At 35.5% G+C, this 25,450-nt stretch overlaps 1 protein-coding gene across 1 annotated transcript in view; it reads right to left on the reverse strand.

Annotated features, from left to right (window-relative positions):
* Positions 1-25,450, reverse strand: part of FCHO2 (FCH and mu domain containing endocytic adaptor 2) — a 116,011-nt gene that overhangs the window by 87,431 nt on the left and 3,130 nt on the right. The window contains exon 2 of the mRNA XM_060007181.2: positions 12,840-12,931. Within this exon, the coding sequence (XP_059863164.2) occupies positions 12,840-12,931 (92 nt within the window). The remainder of the gene's footprint in view (positions 1-12,839; positions 12,932-25,450) is intronic.

Here is a 25,450-nt window from a genome sequence, read left to right on the forward strand (position 1 = left end):
GAATTATTAGCAAGTCTGAGATCCTGGACTTCAGTACTTAATCTAGTCTGTGATTAGATCTAAAACACTAACAAGTATTTCACACTAGGATACTGTGCTTTATATAGCTGCTATTCAGCATACAGAATTTTAGGCTAAAAAAATTAAACCATTAAATATAGAATAGAAAAAAATTTTCCTATAGGCACGTAACTTACAAATGAAAACTATGACGTTGTCTTGGCCTTCATAACACTACAAAAATTAAGTTCTATCTTACCTCACCCATAATTACCCTGTCCCTTCTCAATCTGTGCTACCCTTAACAAAGAAACAGTCTACAACCACCACTGCCTTCCAGTTACTTTGATAGCTTCAACTAACATTCAGAGATCAACAAATCCAGATCTCCACCCTGCTCTTGAAGCAAATCATCTGTTTAGTATCTAAATGCCTCAAGCATAACTCTAGCTAGACATCTGAATCATCTCAAGCTCAGAATACCCAAACTAAGCTTATCTCCAGACTCTTCCCCAACCCCACAAAAGGTAGCTCTTTAACAAAAAGCAACTATTAACAGTAACTGCCTCTCACTGACGGCACTGTGATATTTTTCTGCTCCTTTAAACTTCCGGGTGTCTTTTTAATATACTATATTACAAGGGTAGTACTTTGATACTTTTTAGAAAGTTAATACAGAAATAGTATCTCAATGAATAAGTTTAACAGCAAGGAAAAAATGGTTCATTTCCAGTACTAGTAAATTGATCCAAAAACCTTCCAATGAGAAAAAGCTGGAGAGGTGGTGGGTGTGCCTAAAAGGCATCAGAGAACTAAAGAAGCAGTTAAGAATCAGCAGGCCAAGACCCAAGAGAAGGCTATCCAGAGAAGAGAGACAGAGAGGTAGGGCAGCTTTTCCCCTGGGGCATCTACAAGCGGCAGCTGATCCTGAGAACCGGAGCAAAGCCTCACAAGGTAAAGGAGACAAAACTAGCTTCAGACTTGCCAAAGGTGGGAAGCATGGAAAATCCCATACCCTTTAAACTGAGACTCAAAGAGTAAGGATATAAGGAGTTAAGGATGAACCGTAAGTAGGCAAGCTCTCAAAGGGACTGCAAACATTATCTTTTCAAACTGATATTGGATCCTGCATGGTTGTCTTATATACATTCATACAACCACCAGGTACATAAGGAAACAAGACAAGATGAACCACCAGCGGAAGCAAATTTAACAATGTTCCACACGCTAAGATTCTAAAACTTAGACTTTATGAGTTTATGCATTATGATCAAGGAGCCAGTCGATTAAATCAAGAATTTCACTAGAGAGCTAAAAACCATTTTTCAAAAGTGGGGGAAAGCACAGCAAATTTGAAAAAAATATAAATTCTATATCTGAAAAATACAATAACCAAAATTAGTATCTCAATGGATGCAGTTTAACTATAGATTCAATAAACTGTAGTGAAACGTAAAGTAGAGAGAGGTGAGAAGATCTGGATTCTGGATTAAAGCTCAGTGAAACATAAACTAACATAACATGGTAAATCAACTATACTCCAATAAAAATTAATTAAAAAAAGGGAAAAAGCTCAGTGAAACAAAAGAATGGAAAACAGAGAAGAGAAATAAAAGACAAAGGACAGAGCAAAAAGGTCTAACATATGTGTAAAGAAAGTAAGAATGGGTCAGAAGAAATATATATTTGCAGAGATAATGACAGAGGATTTTCCAAAACTGACCACAGATATCAAACCACAGGTTCAAGTAGCCCAACAAACCCTAAGAGGATAAATAAAGAGGTATGTACATCTAGTCACATCATAGTAAAACTGCTGAAAGTCAAAGACAAAAGGAAAAGCTTAAAAGCAGCTAAACCTTTCCCACCATCAGATGTTACCTTCAAAGGAACAATAATTAGCCTGATAGCTAACGTCTCAACAGTAGATAATGCAATGGTCTTCAAAGAATTTTTTTTTAATCTAGTAAAATGCAAAACTATAAAACTCCTTTAAAATAACATAGGAGAAAACTTACATGACCTTGGGTATGGCAATGTCTTTTTAGATAGAACACTATAGACATGGCCTATGAAAGAACTCATTGATAAGCTGGACTTCATTAAAATTAAAAACTGCTCTGTGAAAGATGATGTCAAGAAAATAAGAGGACAAGCCACAGACTGGGAGAAATTATTTGCAAAAGACAAAAGAGAAAAAGAAATGTTATCTCAAATACACACAGAACTCTTAAAACTCAACAATAAGAAAACAAACAACCTGATTAAAAAATGGGCCAGGGGGCTTCCCTGGTGGCGCAGTGGTTGAGAATCTGCCTGCTAATGCAGGGGACACAGGTTCGAGCCCTGGTCTGGGAGGATCCCACATGCCGCAGAGCAACTAGGCCCGTGAGCCACAACTACTGAGCCTGTGCGTCTGGAGCCTGTGCTCCGCAACAAGAGAGGCGGCAATAGTGAGAGGCCCGCACACCGCGATGAAGAGTGGCCCCGGCTTGCCACAACTAGGGAAAGCCCTCGCACAGAAACGAAGACCCAACACTGCAAAAATAAATAAAATAAATTAATAAACTCCTACCCCCAACATCTTCTTTAAAAAAAAAAAAAAAAAAAATGGGCCAGGGCTTCCCTGGTGGCACAGTGGTTGAGAATTCGCCTGCCGATGCAGGGGACAAGGGTTCGCACCCCGGTCCGGGAAGATCCCACATGCCGCAGAGCGGCTGGGCCCGTGAGCCATGGCCACGGAGCCTGCGCATCCGGAGCCTGTGCTCCACAACGGGAGAGGCCACAACACTGAGAGGCCCGCGTACCGCAAAAAAACAAACAAACAAAAAATGGGCCCAAAACTTTGACACCTCACCAAAGACAATATACCAATGACAGATAAGCATATGAAAAGATGCTCCACATCATATGTCATCAGGGAAATGTAAATTAAAACAAGATACCACTACATACCTATTAGAATGGCCAAAGTGTGGAACACTGACAACACCAAATACCAGCAAGGATGTGGACCAACAGAAATTCTCATTCATTGCTGGTGAGAATGCAAAGTGATATTTTGGAAGCCACTTTGGAAGACTGTTTCGCAGTTTCTTACAAAACTAAACTTATTCGTAAACTACAATCTAGGAATTGTGTTCTTTCCTATATACTCAGAGGAGTTGAAAACTTATGTTCACACAAAAACACGCACAAGTATGTTTATAGCAGCTTTATTCATAACTGCCAAAACTCAAAAGCAACCAAGATGTCCTTCAGTAGATGAATGGATAGATGATGGATAAATAATTCATATCCAGACAACAGAATATTATTCAGCATATTACTAAGTGAAAGAAACCAACCTGAAAATGCTATTACATACTGTATGATTCCAACTAAGGCTGACCTTTGAACAACATGGGTTTGAACTGTGCGAGTCCACTTATACACAGATTTTTTTTCAACAAATACATACTACAGTACTAAATGGTCCACAGTTGGTTGAATCCACGGATACAGAACAGCAGATATGAAGTGCCCACTGTAAAGTTATATACAGATATTCGACTGCATAGAGGGTTGGCACCCCTAACCCCTGTGCTATTTAAGGATCAACTACATATGACATTCTGGAAAAGGCAAAACTATGGAGACATAAAAACAGAGCACAGACGATTCTAGGGCTGTGAAAATACTCTGCAAAATATTATAATGATGGATATATGTCATCATACATTTGACCAACCCATAGAATGTATAACACCAAGAGTGAACCCCAAGGTAAACGATGGATTTTGGGTGATTAGGATGTATCAATGCAGGTTCATCCTTGGTTAAAAAAAAAAAAGGTACCATTCTGGTGAGTAATGTTGATAATGGGGGAGGCTATGCGTGTCTGGGGGCAGGGGACATATGGAAAATCTCTGTACTTTCCTCTCAATTTTGTCGTAAACCTAAAACTGCTCCAAAAAAATGACTTTAAAAGAAACCTACCAACTAGAATTCCATACCCAGCAAAAATATAAATGAAAGTAAACCCCTAATAAAATAACAGATCTAGGTGATGAGTGTCAATGGCTACTAACATCACAAAAGAGATATAACCAGATACTATACGCCTCTGATGAAAGTACACACCATCGCTGATGAAGTATTCTTGTCAAAATATTGAACTGAATTTGATCTAGTTACTACATTCAAATAAAAATTTATAAGAAATATAGGAGTAAAGGAAAATGTTAAATAAAACTATGAATATGCAATTAGCATGTTCCAGGATTTGGGACCCTCTATAGAACAAATAATTTGGTTTCTTAAACAAAAAAATAAAGGAAGGAAGGAGTGAGGAGAACTACAGATTAAGAGACTCAAAAATCACATCCATCAAACATAGTGTATAACTCTTGCTGGGCTCTTGATTAGAGGAAATCAATTATGTGTATCGTGTGTATATGGCAATTGAGAAAAAGTGAGCACTGACTGGATATCTGGTGATATTAGGAATTAATACTACATTTTTAGATAAGGTAACATACTGCAGCTATGTTTTTTAAACAGCCCTTATCTTTCACAGACACAAATGAAATGCTAATGGATGAAATGCAATGTTTCTGAATCTGAGATCCACTTTATAACTATTCAAGAGTAGTGGTATGGGACTTCCCTGGTGGCGCAGTGGTTAAGAATCCGCCTGCCAATGCAGGGGACACGGGTTCGAGCCCTGGTCCGGGAAGATCCCACATGCCACAGAGAAACTAAGCCCATGTGCCACAACTACCGAGCCTGCGCTCCAGAGCCTGCAAGCCACAACTACTGAGCCTATGCACCGCCAACTGCTGAAGTCTGCGCACCTAGAGCCCATGCTCCACAACAAGAGAAGCCACTGCAATGAGAAGCCCGCGCGCCGCAACGAAGAGTAGCCCCCGCTTGCCATAACTAGAGAAAGCCCGTGCGCGGCAATGAAGACCCAACGCAGCCAAAAATAAATAAAATAAATAAATTTTTAAAAAAATGATTAAAAGAGAAAGAGTAGTGGTATGGAATGGATGGAACAAGCTGGCCATGATTTGACAATGTTGAAGCTCAGTGATTGCAACATGGAAGTTCATTATATTAAGTTCCTAACTTCTGAGTAAGTTTTATATATGTTTGAAAGTGTCCATAATAAAAAGTTTTTAAAATAAAGATAAATTAAAGATATGATCAGACTAACAAAAATTGAGAATTCATCACCAGAAAATCCACATTAAGGAATATTAAAAGAAGTTTTTTAAAGAGAAGAAAAATGATCCAGGACAAAATATCAGAGAAAAAGTAAATAATTTTAATAAATCTAAAAAATAACTATATAAGGACTTGCCTGGTGGCACAGTGGTTAAGAACCCGCCTGCCAGTGCAGGGGACATGGGTTTGATCCCTGCTTCGGGAAGATTCAACATACCGCGGAGCAACTAAGCCCTTGCGCCACAACTACTGAACCTGTGCTCTAGAGCCCACAAGCCACAACTACTGAGCCTGCGTGCCACTGAAGCCTGTGTACCTAGAGCACGTGCTCTGCAACAAGAGAAGCCACTGCAGTGAGAAGCCTGCACACCGCAACAAAGAGTAGACTCCGCTCACCACAACTAGAGAAAGCCCACGCAGAGCAATGAACATCCAACGCAGCCAAAAAAAATTAATTTTAAAAAAAGATCAACTAGGTTAGATACTAAAAATATTTTTTGATTACCATTAATTTTGTTAGATGGGTAATATTATCGTCTTCTAAGTCATTAGCTGTTAGAAATACATACATAGGGACTTCCCTAGTGGCGCAATGGTTAAGAATCCACCTGCCAATGCAGGGGACACGGGTTTGATCCCTGGTCTGGGAGGATTCCACATGGCGTGGAGCAACGAAGCCCGTGTGCCACAACTACTGAGCCTGTGGTCTAGAGCCGAGCCACGACTACTGAACCCACGTGCTGCAACTACCGAAGCCCATGCACCTAGAGCCCGTGCTCCACAACAAGAGAAGCCCACGCACTGCAATGAAGAGTAGCCCCCATTTGCCGCAACTAGAGAAAGCCCACGTGCAGCAACGAAGACCCAACACAGCCAAAAAAGAAAAAGAAAAAAAAAAAACTCTGGCCTACAGACCTGTCCATAGGATCAAGCTGCACATTTAAAAAAAAAAAAAAAAACACATACATAAGTATCTATGGATGCAATAATTTGATGTCAGGGAACTGTTTCAAACAAGACTGTCAAAATACTAAAAACTGTTGAAACTATATTATAGTTCATTACTTAGTGGTTTGTAATACTTTCTCTATTTTTTTGGCTAAGTTTGAAATTTTTCAAATAAAAAGCTAAAGAAACACACAACAAAAATGGCATATATGTGTAATTTCCACAATAAAAAGTGTTTTAAAAATAGAAAACTTTTAATTTCCAGAGTAAAAAGTTAAACACACACACACACAAATGGCATATAAAGCATGTAAGTCAGGAGGTGGTAGTGTTCTCAGGTTCCTGCATTTTCAGGAAGATGATAAAAGTACCAATTATTATTAGAAATTAATACATCAAGGAAATATGTTATAATCTCTAGGATAACTACTAAAAGAATGAGGCTGTTACTTCTAAGGTGATAGAAGAAAAAAAATTAATAGAATAAAAGAAAATTTTTTAAGGCCAAAAGGCAAGAAAGAGGAGGACAAAATATAAAACAAGTAGGATAAATAGAAAAAAAATACTAAAGGGGTTAGCAAACTGCAGCACCGTCAGCAAATCTAGCCAATTGTTTGTCTTCATAAATAAAGATTAGAATACATCCATGCTCATTTATTTACGTGTTGGTTACAGCTGCTTTTGTACTAAAAGAACAGAGCTGAATAGTTGCAACAGAGACCAGACCACACACAAAGGCTTTACACAAAAAGTTTGACAACCTCTGACACAACGAATTTGAACCCAAATATATCTGCAAATATACTGTATGTAAAGGACTAAATGCTCCAGTTAAACAATATAGATTTTGAAAATGGCTTTAAAAACAAGAGAGAAACATATCTACACCACAAAAACACAGCTAAGGAAAAAAATGCAAACACTAACCAAAAGCAAACAGATGACACTTTAATAACAACAAAGAAGACTTCAAGGCAAAAACACTGCTAGAGACATAAAAGGACACTGCATAATGAATGAAAGAAAAAAAGTTCAAATCACCTGAAGATGTCATAGTTCTAAATTTCTATCCATCTACTAACATGGCCCCAAATATATAAAGCAAAAATTGGCAGTACTACATGGATGAACATTCACAATCAATATGAAAGATTTTCAAAACAGCTCTTTCAGGAACTGATAAAATGAGGATTAAAAAACAAAAACCAGTGAGGATATATTAGAATTAAACAACAGAATTCACAAACTTACCATAATAAATACATATAGAACTCAATACCCAACAGATACAAAATATTTTCAGGTACATAGAGATATTTAGTAAACTGACTCTACCCTGGTCCATAAACCAAGTGTCAACAAATTTCCAAACATTGAAATCATACAGGTATGTTCTCTAATCACAATGTAATTAAGCTTGAAATCAACAGGAAGAATATACCTTTACAAATCAACACATATTTCGAAATTAAGAAATGCACTTCTAAATAACCCACAGAGGCAAGAAAGAAAACACAATGAAACTTTAAAAATTTAAACAAAGTATAATGAAAATCCTATGTCTCAAAACTAGTGGAGTAGAACAAAAGCTATGCTTGAGAGAAATTTATAGAGTTAAATGAGTATGTCAGAAAAGAAAAAAAGTTGAAAATCATTAAGTTAAGCATCCATCCCCCCAAATTTAAAGAACAGAAAACTGAACACAAAGTTGAAGGAAATAAAGAAGTTAATGAAACAGAATATAAATATATAAAAAGAGACAAAGTCCATAATTGGTTCTTTGTACACACTATTAAAAACAACAGGGCTTCCCTGGTGGCGCAGTGGTTGAAAGTCCGCCTGCCAATGCAGGGGACACGGGTTCGTGCCCCGGTCCGGGAAGATCCCACATACCGCAGAGCGGCTGGACCCGTGAGCCATGGCCACTGAGCCTGCGCGTCCTGAGCCTGTGCTCCGCAACGGGAGAGGCCACAACAGTGAGAGGCCCACGTACCAAAAAAAACAAACAAACAAACATCAAATGAGACTGATCATGAAAAAAGGGAGAAGGCACAAATAACCAATATCAGGAATAAAGTGGGATGTCAGTACAGATCCTGTAGACATTTTTAAAACTTCATTGAAGAATATTAAGAATAACTTTTTGGCAATAAATTTGAAAATTTACATGAGATAGGAAAACTCCTTAAAATATAACTTATCAAACTCACAGAAGAGCTGCAATATCTGAATAGTCCTGTAACTATTTAAAAAATTAAATATGTGATTTAAAACCTTCCTACAAAGACAGTTTCAAGCCCAGATGGATTTACCAGCAAATTCTATAAAACACATAAGGAAGAAACTGTAATCTCCCACAAATTTTTCCAGAGAATACAAAAATAGGGTATACTCCCCAACCCCTTTTAATGAAGCCAACAAACCTTGATTAGTAAAACGTAAGAAGGATATTTAGAGAAAGGAAATTTTCAGGCCAATCTCACTGATAAATACAGATGCAAACATAAGAAATAAAATAGTAGCAAACTGTTCTACTAATGTATAAAAACAATAATACATCTCCACAAAGTTTGGTTTATACCAGGAAAGGGAAGTTAGTTTAACATTCAAAATTCAACGTAATTCAGACTAACAAAAGAAAACAAAAGAAAGAAAACATCCATTCATGATTTTTTTAGAAAGGAAAACAAAAGCCTTACCAAAATAGTATGTAGAATTTCCATAATCTGATAAATAGCAGGGAAAAAAACTAGAATAAATATTTAAGAGTGAAATGTGAGACTGGGAACAAGATAAGGATGCCTATCATCACCATTTCTATTCAGCATTACACTGGAGGTATTTGCCAGGGCAATAAGAAAAAGAAATAAAAGGTATAAAAGGGTATTAAAAAGGGAGAGATTAAACTGTCATTTTCACAAGATGATTACACACACAGAAAATCCAAAAGAATGTACAGATAAATAAAATTAACAGAATAAACAAGAATCACCAGGCTGCTAGACGACATATAAAACTCAAACTCATTTACATAAATTTGCAACACATAACTTACAAACTGCTTTTATCTAGAATATATAAAGAATTCCTTCAACCTATTTTTTAAAGGAAGAAAAAAACCAGAAAAATAGGCAAAAGATGAAGAGATACTTCATAAAAGAAAAGATGCAAATGGCCATCTTTTCATAAAAGAAAAGATGCAAAAAGGAAAGATGCAAAGAAAAGACGCAAATGGCCATAAAAGAAAAGATGCAATATGAAAGGATGTTCAATCTCATTATTCATCAGGGAAACACAAATTAAAACCACAATGAGAGAGTACTACTTAACAGAATGGCTCAAATTAAAGGACAGACAAAACCAAGTGTTGATGAGGACATGCAGCAACTGGAACCCTCCAACAAGGCTGCTGCTGGTGTAAACTGGTACAACCACCTTGGAAAATTCTTTGGCATTAACTACTAGAGTTGAACATACACATGCTCTAAGACCTGGCAATTCTACTCCAGGGTAAATCACTAATCTAAATATGTGTATACTGAGACACGTGTGCAAGAATATTCAAAGCAGTATTACTTGTAACAGTAAAAAAACTGGTAACATCCCAAATGTCTGTCAACAATAGTAGATAAATACATTTAGTAAATTTACATAATTTAATATTAAACAGCATTGTAAGTAAATTATACTAAATTCAACACGAATCTCACAAAAGTGCTGAGTAACAGGAGTCAGAAAAAATATCTACTCTATGATTAAATTGATACACTCATTACAAAGTTCAAAAAACAGATACAACTAACTTCCTTCAGATAAATTACAATATATCCATAAATGGAATATTACTCAATAACAAAAAAGAATGAATTACTGATACATGCAACAACATGGACCAATCTCAAAATAATTATACTGAGTGAAAGCACTGGACAACCAAGTATATCCTATATGACTCTATTTACATAAAATTCTAGAAAATGCAAACTAACCAAAGTGTCGAAAGCAGATGAGTAGTTGCTTATGGATGGGGGGGGGAACAGAAGGAAGGTATTACAAAGGAGAGATGAATATGTTCACTATCTTGATTGTGGTGATGGTCATGAGTGCATGCATATGTCAAAATGTATGAAAATGTACACTTTAAATATGTGCAGCATATTGTGTGTCAATTATACCTCAATAAAGCTGTAGGGAGGGAAGAAAGAAAGGAGCAAAGGAGAAAGGGAGGAGAAATGAAGGGAGCATGGAAGTGGGGAGAAGAGGATGAGGATATGAGAGAAAGAAAGTCTGAATGACTAAGTTAAGAAGTTATTTAACATTTCTGGGTCCCAATTTTCTTATCTATAAAATAGGACTTAGAGTTTTGACAGTTAAATGAGATAATGTATGCAAAGTCCTTAGTGCATAGCATATGCTTATGTCTATCTTTTCTTCCTTTCTTTATCATTCACTCCTTCAAGAAATATGAGTATCCGATTGTGCCAGGCTCTGTGCTAGGCACTGGATACAACAGAATTTTGTATACTGTTCCTCTATAAGGAACAGAAACAATAACAAATAACAAAAATGAGTATTACAACATTTTATAAATACTACAAAGAGATATATGATGTTGAGAGAGATTACAATAAGTGATTTTGACCTAGTCAGAGAGATTAGCAAAGGCATCCGTGGAAAAGTGAGCACACTGCTGACCTCGTAAGGTCAGCATGTACAAACAAGGACTAAGCATGTACAAAATCTGGACTGAAAAAAAGCCTGCCAATAAAATAGCCAATGTCTCTGGAGAGGAAAAAGGAGTCTGAATAAAGAGGAGTCTAGTGTGAGCTAAAGCTTGAAAGGCAATTTGGGATCAGACCACACAGTTCTGTCTTAAGAGCAATAGGAAGCTTCTGAAATGGTTTAAACAAGGAGTAACAAACTGATCTGTAGTTTGAAGAAAACAAAAAACACTCCAATTACAGTACAGAGAATAAGTTGCAGGAAAACAAGAATGAATGTAGATAGGCCAGTTAGGTGCTACTGCTGCAGTCCAGGCAACAATGATAGCTTGGATCAGGACAGTGATGTTAGAAATTCATTCTATCAAAAAATCTTTACTGAGGGCCTTCTAAGGGCTGAGCTCTATCCTAAGTGCAGGAGAATGAACAATAAGCAAAAAAGACAAAAAAAGAAAATCCCTGACCTTGTGGGGTTTACAGTCTAGTGGGGAGAAACAGACAGACAAATAAATAAGTAAAATATCACTTGTATCTGGTGGTTGTTAAGTGCTATGAAGAAAAATAAAGTAGGGAAGGGGGAGTGAAAGGAGGTGTCTCACTGCCCACAGAATCATTAAGGGGTCAGATTCTGAGCAAAGAAGGGATGACCCAGGAGTCCTGGACTTCTTAACTGACATAAATAGGGCTAAAAAGCATAATTACCACTGCTCTGTTGGTCTCAAGGTAGATAATTATAGTAGTGATGTAAGTATTGGGGGAGAAGGAGGCTAGGGGATGTGCCGGGAGATGCAGAGTACTAGAGTCTCTCCTTTTACTTTTACTATTGGCTAGTGATGAAAAGTGAGCCAGTGAGGGACAACTTTATCCATAGCACTTAGGGCTTTATGGTCCCCCTTTTAACTCCAGTAGAAAGATGGAAGTCAAAGAGGATTTGTCTAAACATGGAATAGTTTGTTCCCCAATTCCTACCAGCTGACAAACTCCATGAAGCAGAAGCTGCCTCTTTAACCCCAAAATCCAGACAAGTGCCTGGCACACAGCAGACATGGGATATATATTGAAAAAATAAATGAATGAAGTACTGTATCTAAAGGCAAAGTATCCCTATGTTAGCAACGTAAAGATTTTAAATGTGTTCACATAAAAATTACCAAGTGGGTCCAGCCACAAAATAGCCTTAATCAAATCAAATTATACTGATTTTATCATATATTAACGCATATATGTGGAATCTAGAAAAAACTGTACAGATGAACTGCTTTGCAAGGCAGAAACAGAGACACAGATGTAGAGAACAAACATATGGACACCAAGGGGGGAAAGCAGGGTGGTGGTGGTGCAATGAATTGGGAGATTAGGACTGACATATATACACTAATATATATAAAATAATAACTAATAAGAGCTTGCTGTATAAAAAAAATAGAATTCAAAAAAAATTATACTGATTTTAATAGTTGGTAATTGACTATTGTATTCTAAGAGTAATAAAAAATTATGTTTCTAAATTTGCACAATTTAAAAACATGTACTTAGGACTTTTTAAATATAAAAGTTATAATAATACATAATTAAACTACAAGTTCAGAAAACAGTCTTTTCAAATTATTTGAAAAGTTTGTTTAGCGACATATTTGTTTAGAGAAATGGTAATATCTTATCCTACAAAATTCCTCAGTTTTTCTACTGTATCACCTTGCTAGCATATTCAATGAAAAATATATAGATAATATTTTCAAGCAGTGATTTGCAAATCAGTTTATCAATACCACTGACAGCCACTATTTAGTCCTCAGTGTGTAGATGACAGAGAACCACTACTTTAAAGTATAACTATAGTATACTTTTTAAAAGTGTAACTGATTACTTTTATCTAAATCCAACTAAAATTTTCTCAATTATTTATATTCTGAAATTTATCTTGATAATGAATTGTTAAATGACTTATTAAAAAATACATACCTTTCTCTTACAAAATCTGCTAGTTCTTTTGTCGATATCTGTCCATATTTCATATTATGGTAAAGGACATCAAAGCCACTATTTTTTTCCCCCTAAAATTTAAAAAGATTTTTAGTTTAACAAAGAGATCAAAATGACTTAAGAATAACTAACATGCAATTCTAATGCTCAAATGAGCTGTTTTTCCTTAATTTAACCATTGTTGCTCTAACTGTATAACTTTAAACTGTATCAAAGGAATACTGTATGCTTTGATACAGTTTACAATATATTATATACACATATACACACAATACACACATATACATTCTATAATCACTCATAAAGATATATTAATGAAATTCATCTGAATTTTTAATAAATGCAGCATAATTTAGAAAAGATAAACATGGACCTTTTAAAATACATTACCAAATCCCATGTCAATTCCTTTAACCTGCATTGAGAGATTCCTGATTATTTAACTCAGAGTCTGTACTTTAAAATAACTGAATCTTGACTTCTGAGTCAAGACAGAATTTACTAATCACATAAGCACTAAATACCACAAAACACTTTATAATCACTAATCTAAGTCTTTCAATAAACTTAAACAACTTGAGATGTGAGAAAGGAGATAAAATTTTAATAAAAGAGCAGTAACAGTCTATTGGCTAGTCCTCAACTAATGGGAAATTAACACAACTAGACTACTATACAACCCTAGAAAATCCTAATGCCATTTAATCCAATATAAAGCTAAATTAGCAAGTCATAACACAGAAAACATCAGAAATATCAATTTTATACGTGAAATGAAAGACTATTTATAAACTAAGCTCAACAACTCTTTTTGCAGTTAGCAGTTTTTATTTTTCTTCAGTGACAATAATGAAGAATTGAATATATTTGTTGGAAACAGAAAGCAATGCCGTAAGCAAGTGTTATGCAAACTGAAACTTAATTTTCCACAGTCCACCAAAAACAGGAAACATATTATAGGAACTTCCCGCTAAGCTGAAGTGATCCCTAATAAACCTGTCAGCTAATATAGCAAGTAATTAGACTGTTATACATACAATGAATTAAAACATCATATTTGTAATAATACAAATAATATCCCTAGCATTTGAACATCCATTTCCATTTATCAAGAATATAAAATAGGGCTTCCCCGGTGGCGCAGTGGTTGAGAATCCGCCTGCCAATGCAGGGGACATGGGTTCGATCCCGGGTCCAGGAAGATCCCACATGCCGCGGAGCAACTAAGCTCGTGTGCCACAACTACTGAGCCTGTGCTCTAGAGCCCGTGAGCCACAACTACTGAGCCCGCATGCCGCAACTACTGAAGCCCGTGCGCCTAGAGCCCGTGCTCCACAATGAGAGAAGCCACTGCAATGAGAAGCCCGTGCACCGCAACGAAGAGTAGACCCTGCTCGCCGCAACTAGAGAAAGTCCGCGCGCAGCAACGAAGACCCAACACAGCCAAAAATAAATAAATTTTAAAAAAAAAGAATATAAAATAAAACTACAGTCTCCTATAAATCTAAACACATCCATTTGGCTTCTACAATTTTTCATGTTTAAAATAAAGAAAAAATCTGTGATCTAACTTTAGTTATTTACTTTCTCTGGGTTTTTCATGCAAATTTATTCCAGTCAAAATAATATTCTCTGAAATAACCATTAACACTAGTCTATAGCAAGCAAAAATAACATCTTCATGCAGATTAGTAAATTTATAGACAAAATAATCAAGGGCCTGAATCCTCCAAGGGATCCATTCCATTACTTGAATATAATAAAGAAACTACAAATAATCAAACTATCCACCAACTCCCATAACATAGTCATGAACCCTGAAAAAAACAAATCTGAAATCTAAAACTATAAAATCCAAAGCCTGGAGCTCTCAGTCCCCAAAGTTCTCCCCTGACAACTACCAGTCTTCATTTGCACATAATTCTAACAAGCCAGGTTACCTGGGTTCCCAATGTGTATTATGCATATTCATCATGCATATTCAAATTAGAAATGAGCTGGTACTGAAGGGCTATTCACACAAGCACACAGACTATTAGAAGAAATAATATTTACCATCTCTCTTTTTAAAAGAAAACAAGAAAACTTGGAGATCATCTAGTAACTAGGGCAATAAGGTCCTGAGCATTTTGTTTCACTGTTACAGTACTGTAAACATTAATCAATCAAGGAAAGGTTTAAAAAAAAAGGGCGGGGGGGGGGGGGAATTCCCTGGCGGTCCAGTGGTTAGGACTCCACGTTTCCACTGCAAGGGGCCCAGGCTGGATCCCTGGTTGGAGAACTAAGATCCCGCAAGCCGCGCAACCACAGCCAAAAAACAATGGTTAAATTACATTCAGAAATCTAGGTTCTTATTAAGAAGTTCTCAAAAAGTAAGCTCTTTATTTGGGAAGTTCAGATATGCAAATAGCATATTACTTGAAATTACCAAGAGAGGAAATGAGATTTATTAATTTCTTTCCCATTCAATATAACAATATTATTACAGTAACAGTAATATAATATACCTTAGGAAACAGTACTAGCTATTCCATCCCTCAGGTCTTCACTTGGAAAGAGAAGGAAAAATACCAATGAGGATGTGAAGCTGAAAAGGTCTGCTTCAAGAGGCACTAACGACTACACATAAACACGCTGCATGATTACAAATCCATGTGTCATTTCTTCCTATTTGGGTATTCATCCATTTACTGAGTTCTAAAAAATGTAATACGCCTGATTCTAGGCACTGTTTTCTTAATTTCATAAATCTATTAACACAAACATTTATTGATCATTAACTTTTTCTCTGGCACAAACTAAAAAAAAATTGCAATACTTCAAATAGCTCTCTCTCTCCACATACACACACACACATACACACACACACACACACACAAATATACATGTATCTTTAAAAAGAAAAAACTTCAAAGTCAAATACCAAGAACCCAGGCCTATTGTCACCTTGTCAAAAACTTACTTTACAGCTTTGCATAAGAGATGACAGTGTATTAAATACACACATATACATACATACATACATATGTCAAAATACATACATATGTCAAAAAATACAGTAGGAGACAAGTGGCTTCAGTGTCTTCACCTGAAAAAAAAATGGAAATTCTGGGGAAATGGGGAAGACCACTCCTGAAACTGGCAATCTTAACTCATATTTCTGTCACCATGTGCGATTACCCAGGTTTTTTTAACTAAAAGTACCCCCATGTAGGTTCTATTAATTTTTTAATAGCCATCAATGTTTTTAGTCTAATTCAAAGACAAGTAAAATAACAGTAAAATTTCTGAATTACATATCCATTTTATCACCCTTGACCTTGAAGTGGATATGTTCCTATCATTTTCTCTTTTTTTAATTTAATTTTTATTTTATATTGGGGTATAGTTGATTTACAATGTTGTGTTAGTTTCAGGTGTACAGAAAAGTGGTTCAATTATACATATAACTATACCCATTCTTTTTCAGATTCTTTTCCTGTATAGATTATTTCGGAATATTGAGTAGAGTTCTCTGGGCTATACAGTAGGTCCCTGTTGATTATCTATTTTATATATAGTAGTGTGTGTATGTTAATCCCAAACTCCTAATTTATCCCCCCCACACACACACCTTTCCCCTTTGGTGACCACAAGTTTATCATTTTCAACACAAAAAAATTTTTTTCTTAACATATTCTGTTAACTCAAGCAAGCAGAACTTGCTTTTTCTTGGCTAACTAAAATACACAAATGTACAAGTAAGTTGATGACAGAGTTTTATTATCAAAAAGAATTATAGCTAAAGATGTTTTCTGGTCTTCAATATTTTACTAAAACTGTAAATGTGCACACCCTTTAATCCAGCAATTCCACTTTTAGAAATCTATACCACAAAAACACACATACAAAGATAAATGTGGAAAAATATGCACTGCAGTACTGTTTATAATTGTGAAAAAACAGAACTCAGAAACAGCCATTAACATTACTGGTTAAACAAATGATAGTATATCCTACAATGAAATACATATAGTGTTTTTTAACTGCAGTAAAAAAAAATTGCAGTACATTTTTAAGTATTAATTTCTTAAATCTGCCCAGATACACATAATGTCAGTGAGAAAAAGAGCAAGTTGTAATTATTCATATAAGCCAAAAATAATCTAATGTTGGGAGCAACCTAAATGTCCCAAACTGATGAATGGAGAAACAAAATGAGGTAGATCCACACAATGGAATACAAATCAGCAATAAACAGGAAAAAACAGACACATATGACTTTATGGATTAACCTCATAAAAACTTGACTAACTGAAAGAAGCCAGACACAAGAGACCGTATATTGTATGATTCCATTTATACGAAATGTTCAGAACAGGCAAATCTATAGAGAAAGAAAGTGGATTAGTGGCCACCTAGAGCTGAGGGTAGAAAAGAGCATTAACTGTCAATGGACATGAGGGATCTAATTATTGGGAGGATGATCATGTTCTAAAATTAATGATTGCTGCACCACTCGGTAAAGTTACTAAAAATCAACGAATTGTACACTTAAATTGGGTAGATTTTATGATATGTAAAATGTGCTTCAATAAATTTTGTTTTAAAGCATGGTATGAAACAGTATACGTAAAATTTCATTTCCATTGAAAAAATAACAGGTTGCATATATGCATACAAACAGAATCTGAAGGCATATATAGCAAACTATTAACAGCAAATTATCTCTGGAAAATGGAATAATTTCATTTCAGAGCATAGGTTAACTTTCTAATAAAAAAAATAATAAACAGGTCAAGTCTTCAATACAGGAGTAACAAAGCTAAAAGCTATACTGACAAGCAGTTGTAAAATGCAATTTTCTCCCAAGTACACTACAATTGTTGATATAAAATCTTATCAACGGCCAATATTTTTTCTTCTACTGATCAAATTTTTATTCTTTTTTTTTTTTTGGCGGTACGCGGGCCTCACACTGTTGTGGCCTCTCCCGTTGAGGAGCACAGGCTCCCGACACGCAGGCTCAGCGGCCATGGCTCACGGGCCCAGCCACTCTGCGGCATGTGGGATCTTCCCGGACCGGGGCACAAACCCGTGTCCCCTGCATCGGCAGGCGGACTCTCAAACCACTGCGCCACCAGGGAAGCCGTATTCTTTTTAATAACAATTTTATTGAGATATAATTCACACACCATACAATTTGGCCATTTAAAGTGTACAAGGCAAAAAATGTTAGCATATTTACAGACTTGTGCCACCATCACTGCAATCAATTTTAGAACACCAAAAAGAAATCCAAACCTGAATAGCTAGATTTTTAAGAGTAGGTATTTACTCATCAGTAATGAGCTTATTTTCAGCTAGCTTATTCATTAATCAACATGTAAGAAATTACGTATGTCCACAAAAAAATCAGTACACTAATGTTTATAGCAGCATTATTCATAATAAAGGTGAAAACAACCCAAATGTCCATCAACTAACAAATGGATAAGCAATGTGATATACCCATGCACTGGAATTTACTCAGCCATAAAAGAAATGAAACATTCGGGTTCGAGCCTGGTCCAGGAAGATCCCACATGCCGCGGAGCAACTAAGCCCGTGTGCCACAACTACTGAGCCTGCGCTCTAGAGCCCGCGTGCCACAACTACTGAAGCCCACGCGCCTAGAGCCCGTGCTCCGCAACGAGAAACCACCACAATGAGAAGCCAGCGCACCACAATAAAGAGTAGCCCCTGCTCACCGCAACTAGAGAAAGCCCGCGCGCAGCAATGAAGACCCAACGCAGCCAAAAATAAAATAAAATAAATTTATAAAAAAGAAAACAAAAAATGAAATATTGATACATGCTATAATATTGATGAACCTTAAAAACATTATGCTAAGAGAAAGAAGCCAGTCACAAAAGACCACATACTATATGATTCCCCTCCTATTCAAGTCCAGAATAGAGAAATCTATAGAAACAGAAAGTAGATTAGTGTATTGCTTGAGGCGGGGTGAAGGTGAGACATGGGGTGATAAAAGGTATGGGATTTCTTTTTGAGGTAATGAAAATTTTTGAGGTAATTTAAGACTGACTGTGATGATGGTTTCCACGTATCTGTGAACATTGCCAAAACCACTAAACTATACACTTTAAATGATGAACTGTATGGTTCACAAAATATATTTCAATAAAGTTGTCAAAAAAGTTAAATAAATAATATTTTTAATCAATAAATTCTAGCAGGGAAATTTTCAGTATTAACTGACAAAAACAGCTACTAACACCACTGCTGACCCAAGGAGGACAATTACAATGAAGGTTTACACCAAGACAGGATCTTTTCTCTGCCAATCTCAAGGCACTTTGCAAAGAGGTAGCATTTCCATACAAAGCTTCCCGAATGTGACTTGAGCTAAATAAAATCTTGTTATAATCCAATATAAACAGGTGTAAAAATCTTTTTAATAATTCCTAATATGAAGTGGAAAAAAAAAGTTTTATCATCCTTTAAAGATGGAAATCCAGAATCATACAGGTCCTTTAAGAGAACACAAACTTAGTACCTTTGTGTCCCCTAAATACTCTAATTGAAGTAAGATGACTGCAATTAACAGTTTGATGTATATCAGTCCAGATTCCTTTTTGCATACATATAGAAATATTTTACTGCTTAATATGAAAATGAGATCATGTTATGCATATTGTTTTGCATCTAAATTATCAATTAAAGTGAAATTTAGCTGAAAAGATAACTAAGTTATAAGTAAGGTCACCAAGTCACTAATAATGTACAGATTTTTTTCTGGTCTAATATAGAGTCGACAAGTGAGATATCCTTGAAATTTCAAGTTAAAAAGTTTAAGTCATCAAATCTATTTTGGTAACTCAAAACATCTTTTTCTGGTTGATCTTATAACTTTATACTTTAAAAAAATTTTAATAGACATAAAATACAATCAAAATATTTCCACTTGAAGAAAAAAATGCACTCCTCTATTAACAATGCTATGAAATTCCTATTTTAAAGAAAATGGAACTGTTAACATATCTGGGTTTTAGAGAGCCACAGAAAGTAATAGTGTAAAAGCACAAAACTATAAATCCCATAGATTTTAATTAAGGCTTTGAAACTTCTCCTTCAAAGACCTTTTAAGAGCAACAGTAAAACCAACACTAAAATTAAAAACATGGATATTCTTCACTTTTGATAAGTCCGAGAACTAGAAAAACAGGCAAAAGATTAAGTGTGTACACTGTATAATCAGGCTATTCATTAAAACGTTGATTTTACCTCGTTTCCTTTTTAATCAAAAAAAATTTTTTTTGGAAGGAGAAAAGAAGGGTCAGGAGGTACTATCATGTGAATAGCAGTAACATGCCTAAGCTTCCTCTCAACTCTAAACTGCCTCAAAAATAAATAAATAAATATCATCATTTCCTACCTCTCTACATTTTTCTTTTACTCTAGCTCTTACTGACATTTATTAGGTAACCTTGGACAAGTCACTGTAAAATATACCATTAATATGTGTTTGATGTAATCTCACTTTATCCTGCCTTCTCTGAAAAAACATGATGAAACATTTAACTAATTCTGGAGATATTTTTTTGCTTTGAAGAATGGCCCCTCTAGTGAAGAATCTTCTAGACATTTTGATAGGAATTCAACAAATATGCAATGACAGCCCTCCAGGTCTATTTCTGCCTTGAAAACTGCTAGGAAGAAAAGAATAAAATACATGCACACAGTTTTTCTACAGGCAAACAGGACATTCAACCACAAGTTATAATCTCTTCTAATCAATGTTCTATTTATGTATTAAAATTTTCACACAAGATCACTAAAACTATTCTTCAGAACTCTTGGCAAGATATTGCTAAAGCAGAAAACAGTGATTAAAACCTAGAATGAACATTGCTCAGCAGTCGGAACAAAGGTGACTCAAACACATCTGTCGACTGAGTGAAGGAAACAAATATTATTACTTAAAAAAAATCATTTTCTCACCCCTCAAATACTCCTCCCTAATCTTTTAAATTACAACTCAGCTCTTCCAATTAGTTAAACCCTTCAAGCCATCTAAAAAGATACCATATAGACACAACAAAAATAGCAGAAGCAAATAGTTTTGAGCTAATTTTTTATCTTGCAAATTTTCTGTAATATTCTGTAAATAAATGTAGTTTTCATTACTTTCAAAATGAAAAATAAAATAAAACAACAATTTCAGCTTTCTCAAAAACTTTTCAATCTATGCTTGGAAAGACACACAAGGCTACCTTCTTAATCTGACATTCTGTTCACCTTAACACTTAAATCTCCAGTCCTCATAATTCATAAATGGAAAAAAACAAAAACTGCAAGTAACCTAAATGTCCAAAAGGGGAATGCTATAAAAAAATTACATCTTATCCATTCCATGAAACCTATACTGAAAATATTTTCAGAGAATACTTAATCACATGAGAAAAATGTTTTGATGTTAATATCATTTGAAATTACCAAGATACAGAACTATATAGTAGAACCTGTTTTGAATTTTACACTTCCAAAGAAAATCTTAGAGGACAGAGTAAAAGGCTTTAGGTAATTTTTATTTTCTTATGTGTTTTAACGAGCACATAATAAGTTATAAATAAAAAAGGAAAACATCTTCACTGGCTGTTATTTCAACCAACTAAAAACTAACACTTCTTATTTAAGGCCCCAGCACCACCAATTTGCTTTACTTACATCATACCTTCCTATCTTATCCCTAAAGTCAAACAAACATGCTTGTCATATCTTCCATAATTTTACTCCTGCAATTCCACTAAGGAGCATGTGCATGATGGAAATGAGGGAATTGTGTACCTCAACTTCATCACACAGTTCACTAATCACTTCCCAATTTAATCCTCTCTGCCTCTGGCCATTCCAGCAACATTCTCTAGCCTCTTTACCAATAGACAGACAGCTGACCCTTGAGCAACATAGGTTTGAACTGCGCAGGTCCACTTACACGTGGATTTTTTCCAACAGTAAATACTACAGTACTACTTAAATCCGCAGATGTGGAATCGCAGTTATGGGGGAACCACGGATAGGAAGGGCCAACTATAATAACTATAAGTTATACTCTGATCTTCAACTGCACAGGGGTCAGCACCCCTAACCCTCACATTGTTCAAGGGTCAACTGTAATTACAGGTCTCCATTACTGTTTTGCTTTTGTTTTCCCTCACATCTGACCAATTTTTGCTTATCTCTCTGGACCAGATTCCTACTAAAATTCTTCCAATTCAAATATCTTTTCATTTTTCCACACTAGATAAATTGAAAGCCAAGCCTTTATTCCTTTTTCTGTATGTCTCCATGCCATTATATTTGTATACAGACTTCTTAGGGTGCTTCTGTTAATTGTTTGAGAATTATAAAATCAAGATGTGGATAATCTCAGGAGATATCCCGTGACTCAAAAAACTCCTTCCAAAATATGTGTGTGTATGTGTGTATAAAATATGTATTTCCGGAGGCCTCCCTGGTGGCGCAGTGGTTGAGAGTCGCCTGCCGGTGCAGGGGACACGGGTTCATGCCCTGGTCCGGGAAGATCCCACATGCTAGGCCCGTGAGCCATGGCCGCTGAGCCTGCGCGTCCGGAGCCTGTGCTCCGCAACGGGAGAGACCACAACAGTGAGAGGCCCGCGTACCGCAAAAAAATATATACATATATATGTATTTCCAAAGGGCTTATGGTAATCAAAAGTGCAGGATGACACAAAGCATAGTCTTCTCCCATGCGTTTGCCAAAATAATTTAAGTAGCTCTGAAAGGATTAGAACCTTTAGGATTTCGTCTGTAGGGCTGGAAAAGAACCCAGACAGCAAATTTTTATCACTCCGTATCAGTCCTATAAAATCCTTCCCCTAAATTAAACTTATGCACACTAAATCAGCATCAATTTCTCAATTTCAATGATTAAGGCAAAAACAAACAAAAGCACCCTTCCACCGCCCCCCCCCCAAAAAAAACCTAACAGCCTGACAATAACATTTAGTTCCATCTAAAATACTATAATTTTCGGCTTCCCTGGTGGCGCAGTGGTTAAGAATCCACCTGTCAATGCAGAGGACACAGGTTCAAGCCCTGGTCTGGGAAGATCCCATATGCCGCGGAGCAACTAAGCCTGTGTGCCACAACTACTGAGCCTGCGCTCTAGAGCCTGCGAGCCACAATTACTGAGCCCACGAGCCACAACTACTGAAGCCCGCGTGCCTGGAGCCCATGCTCCGCAACGAGAAGCCACCGCGATGAGAAGCCTGCACACCGCAACGAAGAGTAGCCCCCGCTCACCACAACTAGAGAAAGCCTGAGTACAGCAACAAAGACCCAATGCAGTCAAAAATAAAATTTTAAAATAAAGAAGTAAATTAAATACTATAGTTTTATAATATCTACCTGTCAAGTCTATTTGAACCAAGTTAGATGAATCTGTAGTTTGAATTTTCATAGCTTGTTGCAGTTGAAAATAGTTTGGGCATGGCTAACTGGCTTACAGTTATACAATAACACATTTTAACATGTATGTTATTTGCTTGTATATATAGAGGTTATTTCTGGAAAGCTACATAAGAAATTGGTAACAGTGATTACCTTTTGAGAGATCTTGATGGGTGGATAAAAGGGAGATTTTATACTACATTCCCTTTTGTACCTTTTAAATACTAAACCACGTAAATTTTGCAAATTTGTTAATTACTGTATATATGTAAATATACAAACCTACACACTTTAAAAATTTTAGTGTATCATCTGATGGGATCAGATCCTAAGCAGGTACCCCAAACTACAATATTTGGAAATTTCAAGTAATAAAAAGTCTATATTCTGGGTTTCTATGGTTGCCTCAACTAATTTTTTTAAGATGTATATTTTAAAATTTTCATATGGATAAATAACCCCAAAGAATATGTGTGTGGGGGGGGCTGTTAGTCTCTCATGTAGGATACTAAATTTCGACTAAATAACCAAGCAAAAATATAATAACGTTTTGCATTCCAAAGTCCTATTAATAGCAACTCCAGATTTTTAAAAACATTTTAATCCTCCCAGTTTATCCATGTAATGACAGATCAAATTTTGGATATACGGTATTATGCCTCTTATATAAGGGACTTGGGCATCATGTAGATTTTGGTATTGGTCCTGGAACCAATCTCCCAAGGATACCAAGAGAGAACTGTATAACCTAGTGCTCTGAATTTATTTAAAAGTAAAGCATGACAATACCAGTGAAATCAATAGATAAATGGTATGAGACTTCTGTACTGGTTAATCAGAAAAAAAAATTTTTTTAAAAAGAAATAAGGAAAAACTTCAGAACAAAAATACTGAAGATAATTATTCATTCATTCTTGATGTGCTGAATGGAGATCTTTGGAAAAAGTCACCTAACTAAAAATGTCACTTCATTACAATGTGATGTATGCTAAAGAATACCTGGTGTCTTTGGGGGAATACTTTATATCTTATATAGACTGGGATTACTATGTAAAATGAGGCTTATAAGGTATTTAAATCAGGTATGCTGTGCTCACTTGTTTTCTCCCCTTAAGTAATTATCGCTATGAAATCCATTCCTTAAAAAAAACTTTTTAACTCTTGAATTAAATAATTTGGACTTATATAAAAATATATAAAGCCATTTTAATCACTATACTGTAAGGCTGACATATATAATCAAGAGTATTATAAACTAGTACTTGACTCTTTGAGAAAGAAGCAGCAGATGGAGAAACTTCTTCAGTGCAATATTTGTCAATACCTTTTTGAAGTTAAATAATCTTTTGAAGGACTAACTGTTCTTATATATTAAAGGTAACTGTGGATTTCTGTTATCAACATTATTTTTGCTGTCCAATTTTAATAGAAAGAAAAACATTTTAAACTTGATTATCTTTGTGACACTATACTTTGTGGCAAAAACTGACTTATCAGCAACAAAACACCTGCTGTGTAGGAAGTTCGGGATATTTTTTTTTCTTCAAAGTATAGTATTAGGTAAAGGAATTTGTAATGTAGCATATAGTTTTACTTTAAGAAAGCTATAAAGAAACAGGCAGGATGTGCTGCTTTCAAAATAACTTGAAGAGAGTTTGAATGATTCAAATTTTCCTCTAATAAAATGCCACAACAAAAAGATCTGTCTTTTTATATGTAGGGAAAAAAACAATTAACAGCTTGTTTGGTTAGAAACCTAAAATTTTAAAGGTTCCCGTTACCTCACTTTGACAAGTTTTATTTTGTTTTGACAGTGCCACTTTAAATATTAGGGGAGAAAAGTGAAATTAATATTACAAATTCTTTAAGAAATTTTTTATAAATGATTCAGAAATAGGTAAATTTTTAAGTTGTCTTAAATAGACAGCTAACAAATTCTGAGAAGTTATTTAGTTCCCAGGGTTTCCTAATTCATTTAGTCCTCCTTTGGAGCTTTTTAAGATCCAATTTAGAGCCTTCGTCCCCAACCAGGAAGTAAAATAAAATGCAGTATATTTTAACTATTTGTACTCAATATTGGAAGTGAAGGCAAACACTAAAACACAAACTAGACTTGGGATTCTCTCTAGATTTCA

Source organism: Delphinus delphis, chromosome 3 (genome assembly GCF_949987515.2).
Source record: "Delphinus delphis chromosome 3, mDelDel1.2, whole genome shotgun sequence".
In the NCBI taxonomy this organism is placed as follows: Eukaryota; Metazoa; Chordata; class Mammalia; order Artiodactyla; family Delphinidae; genus Delphinus; species Delphinus delphis.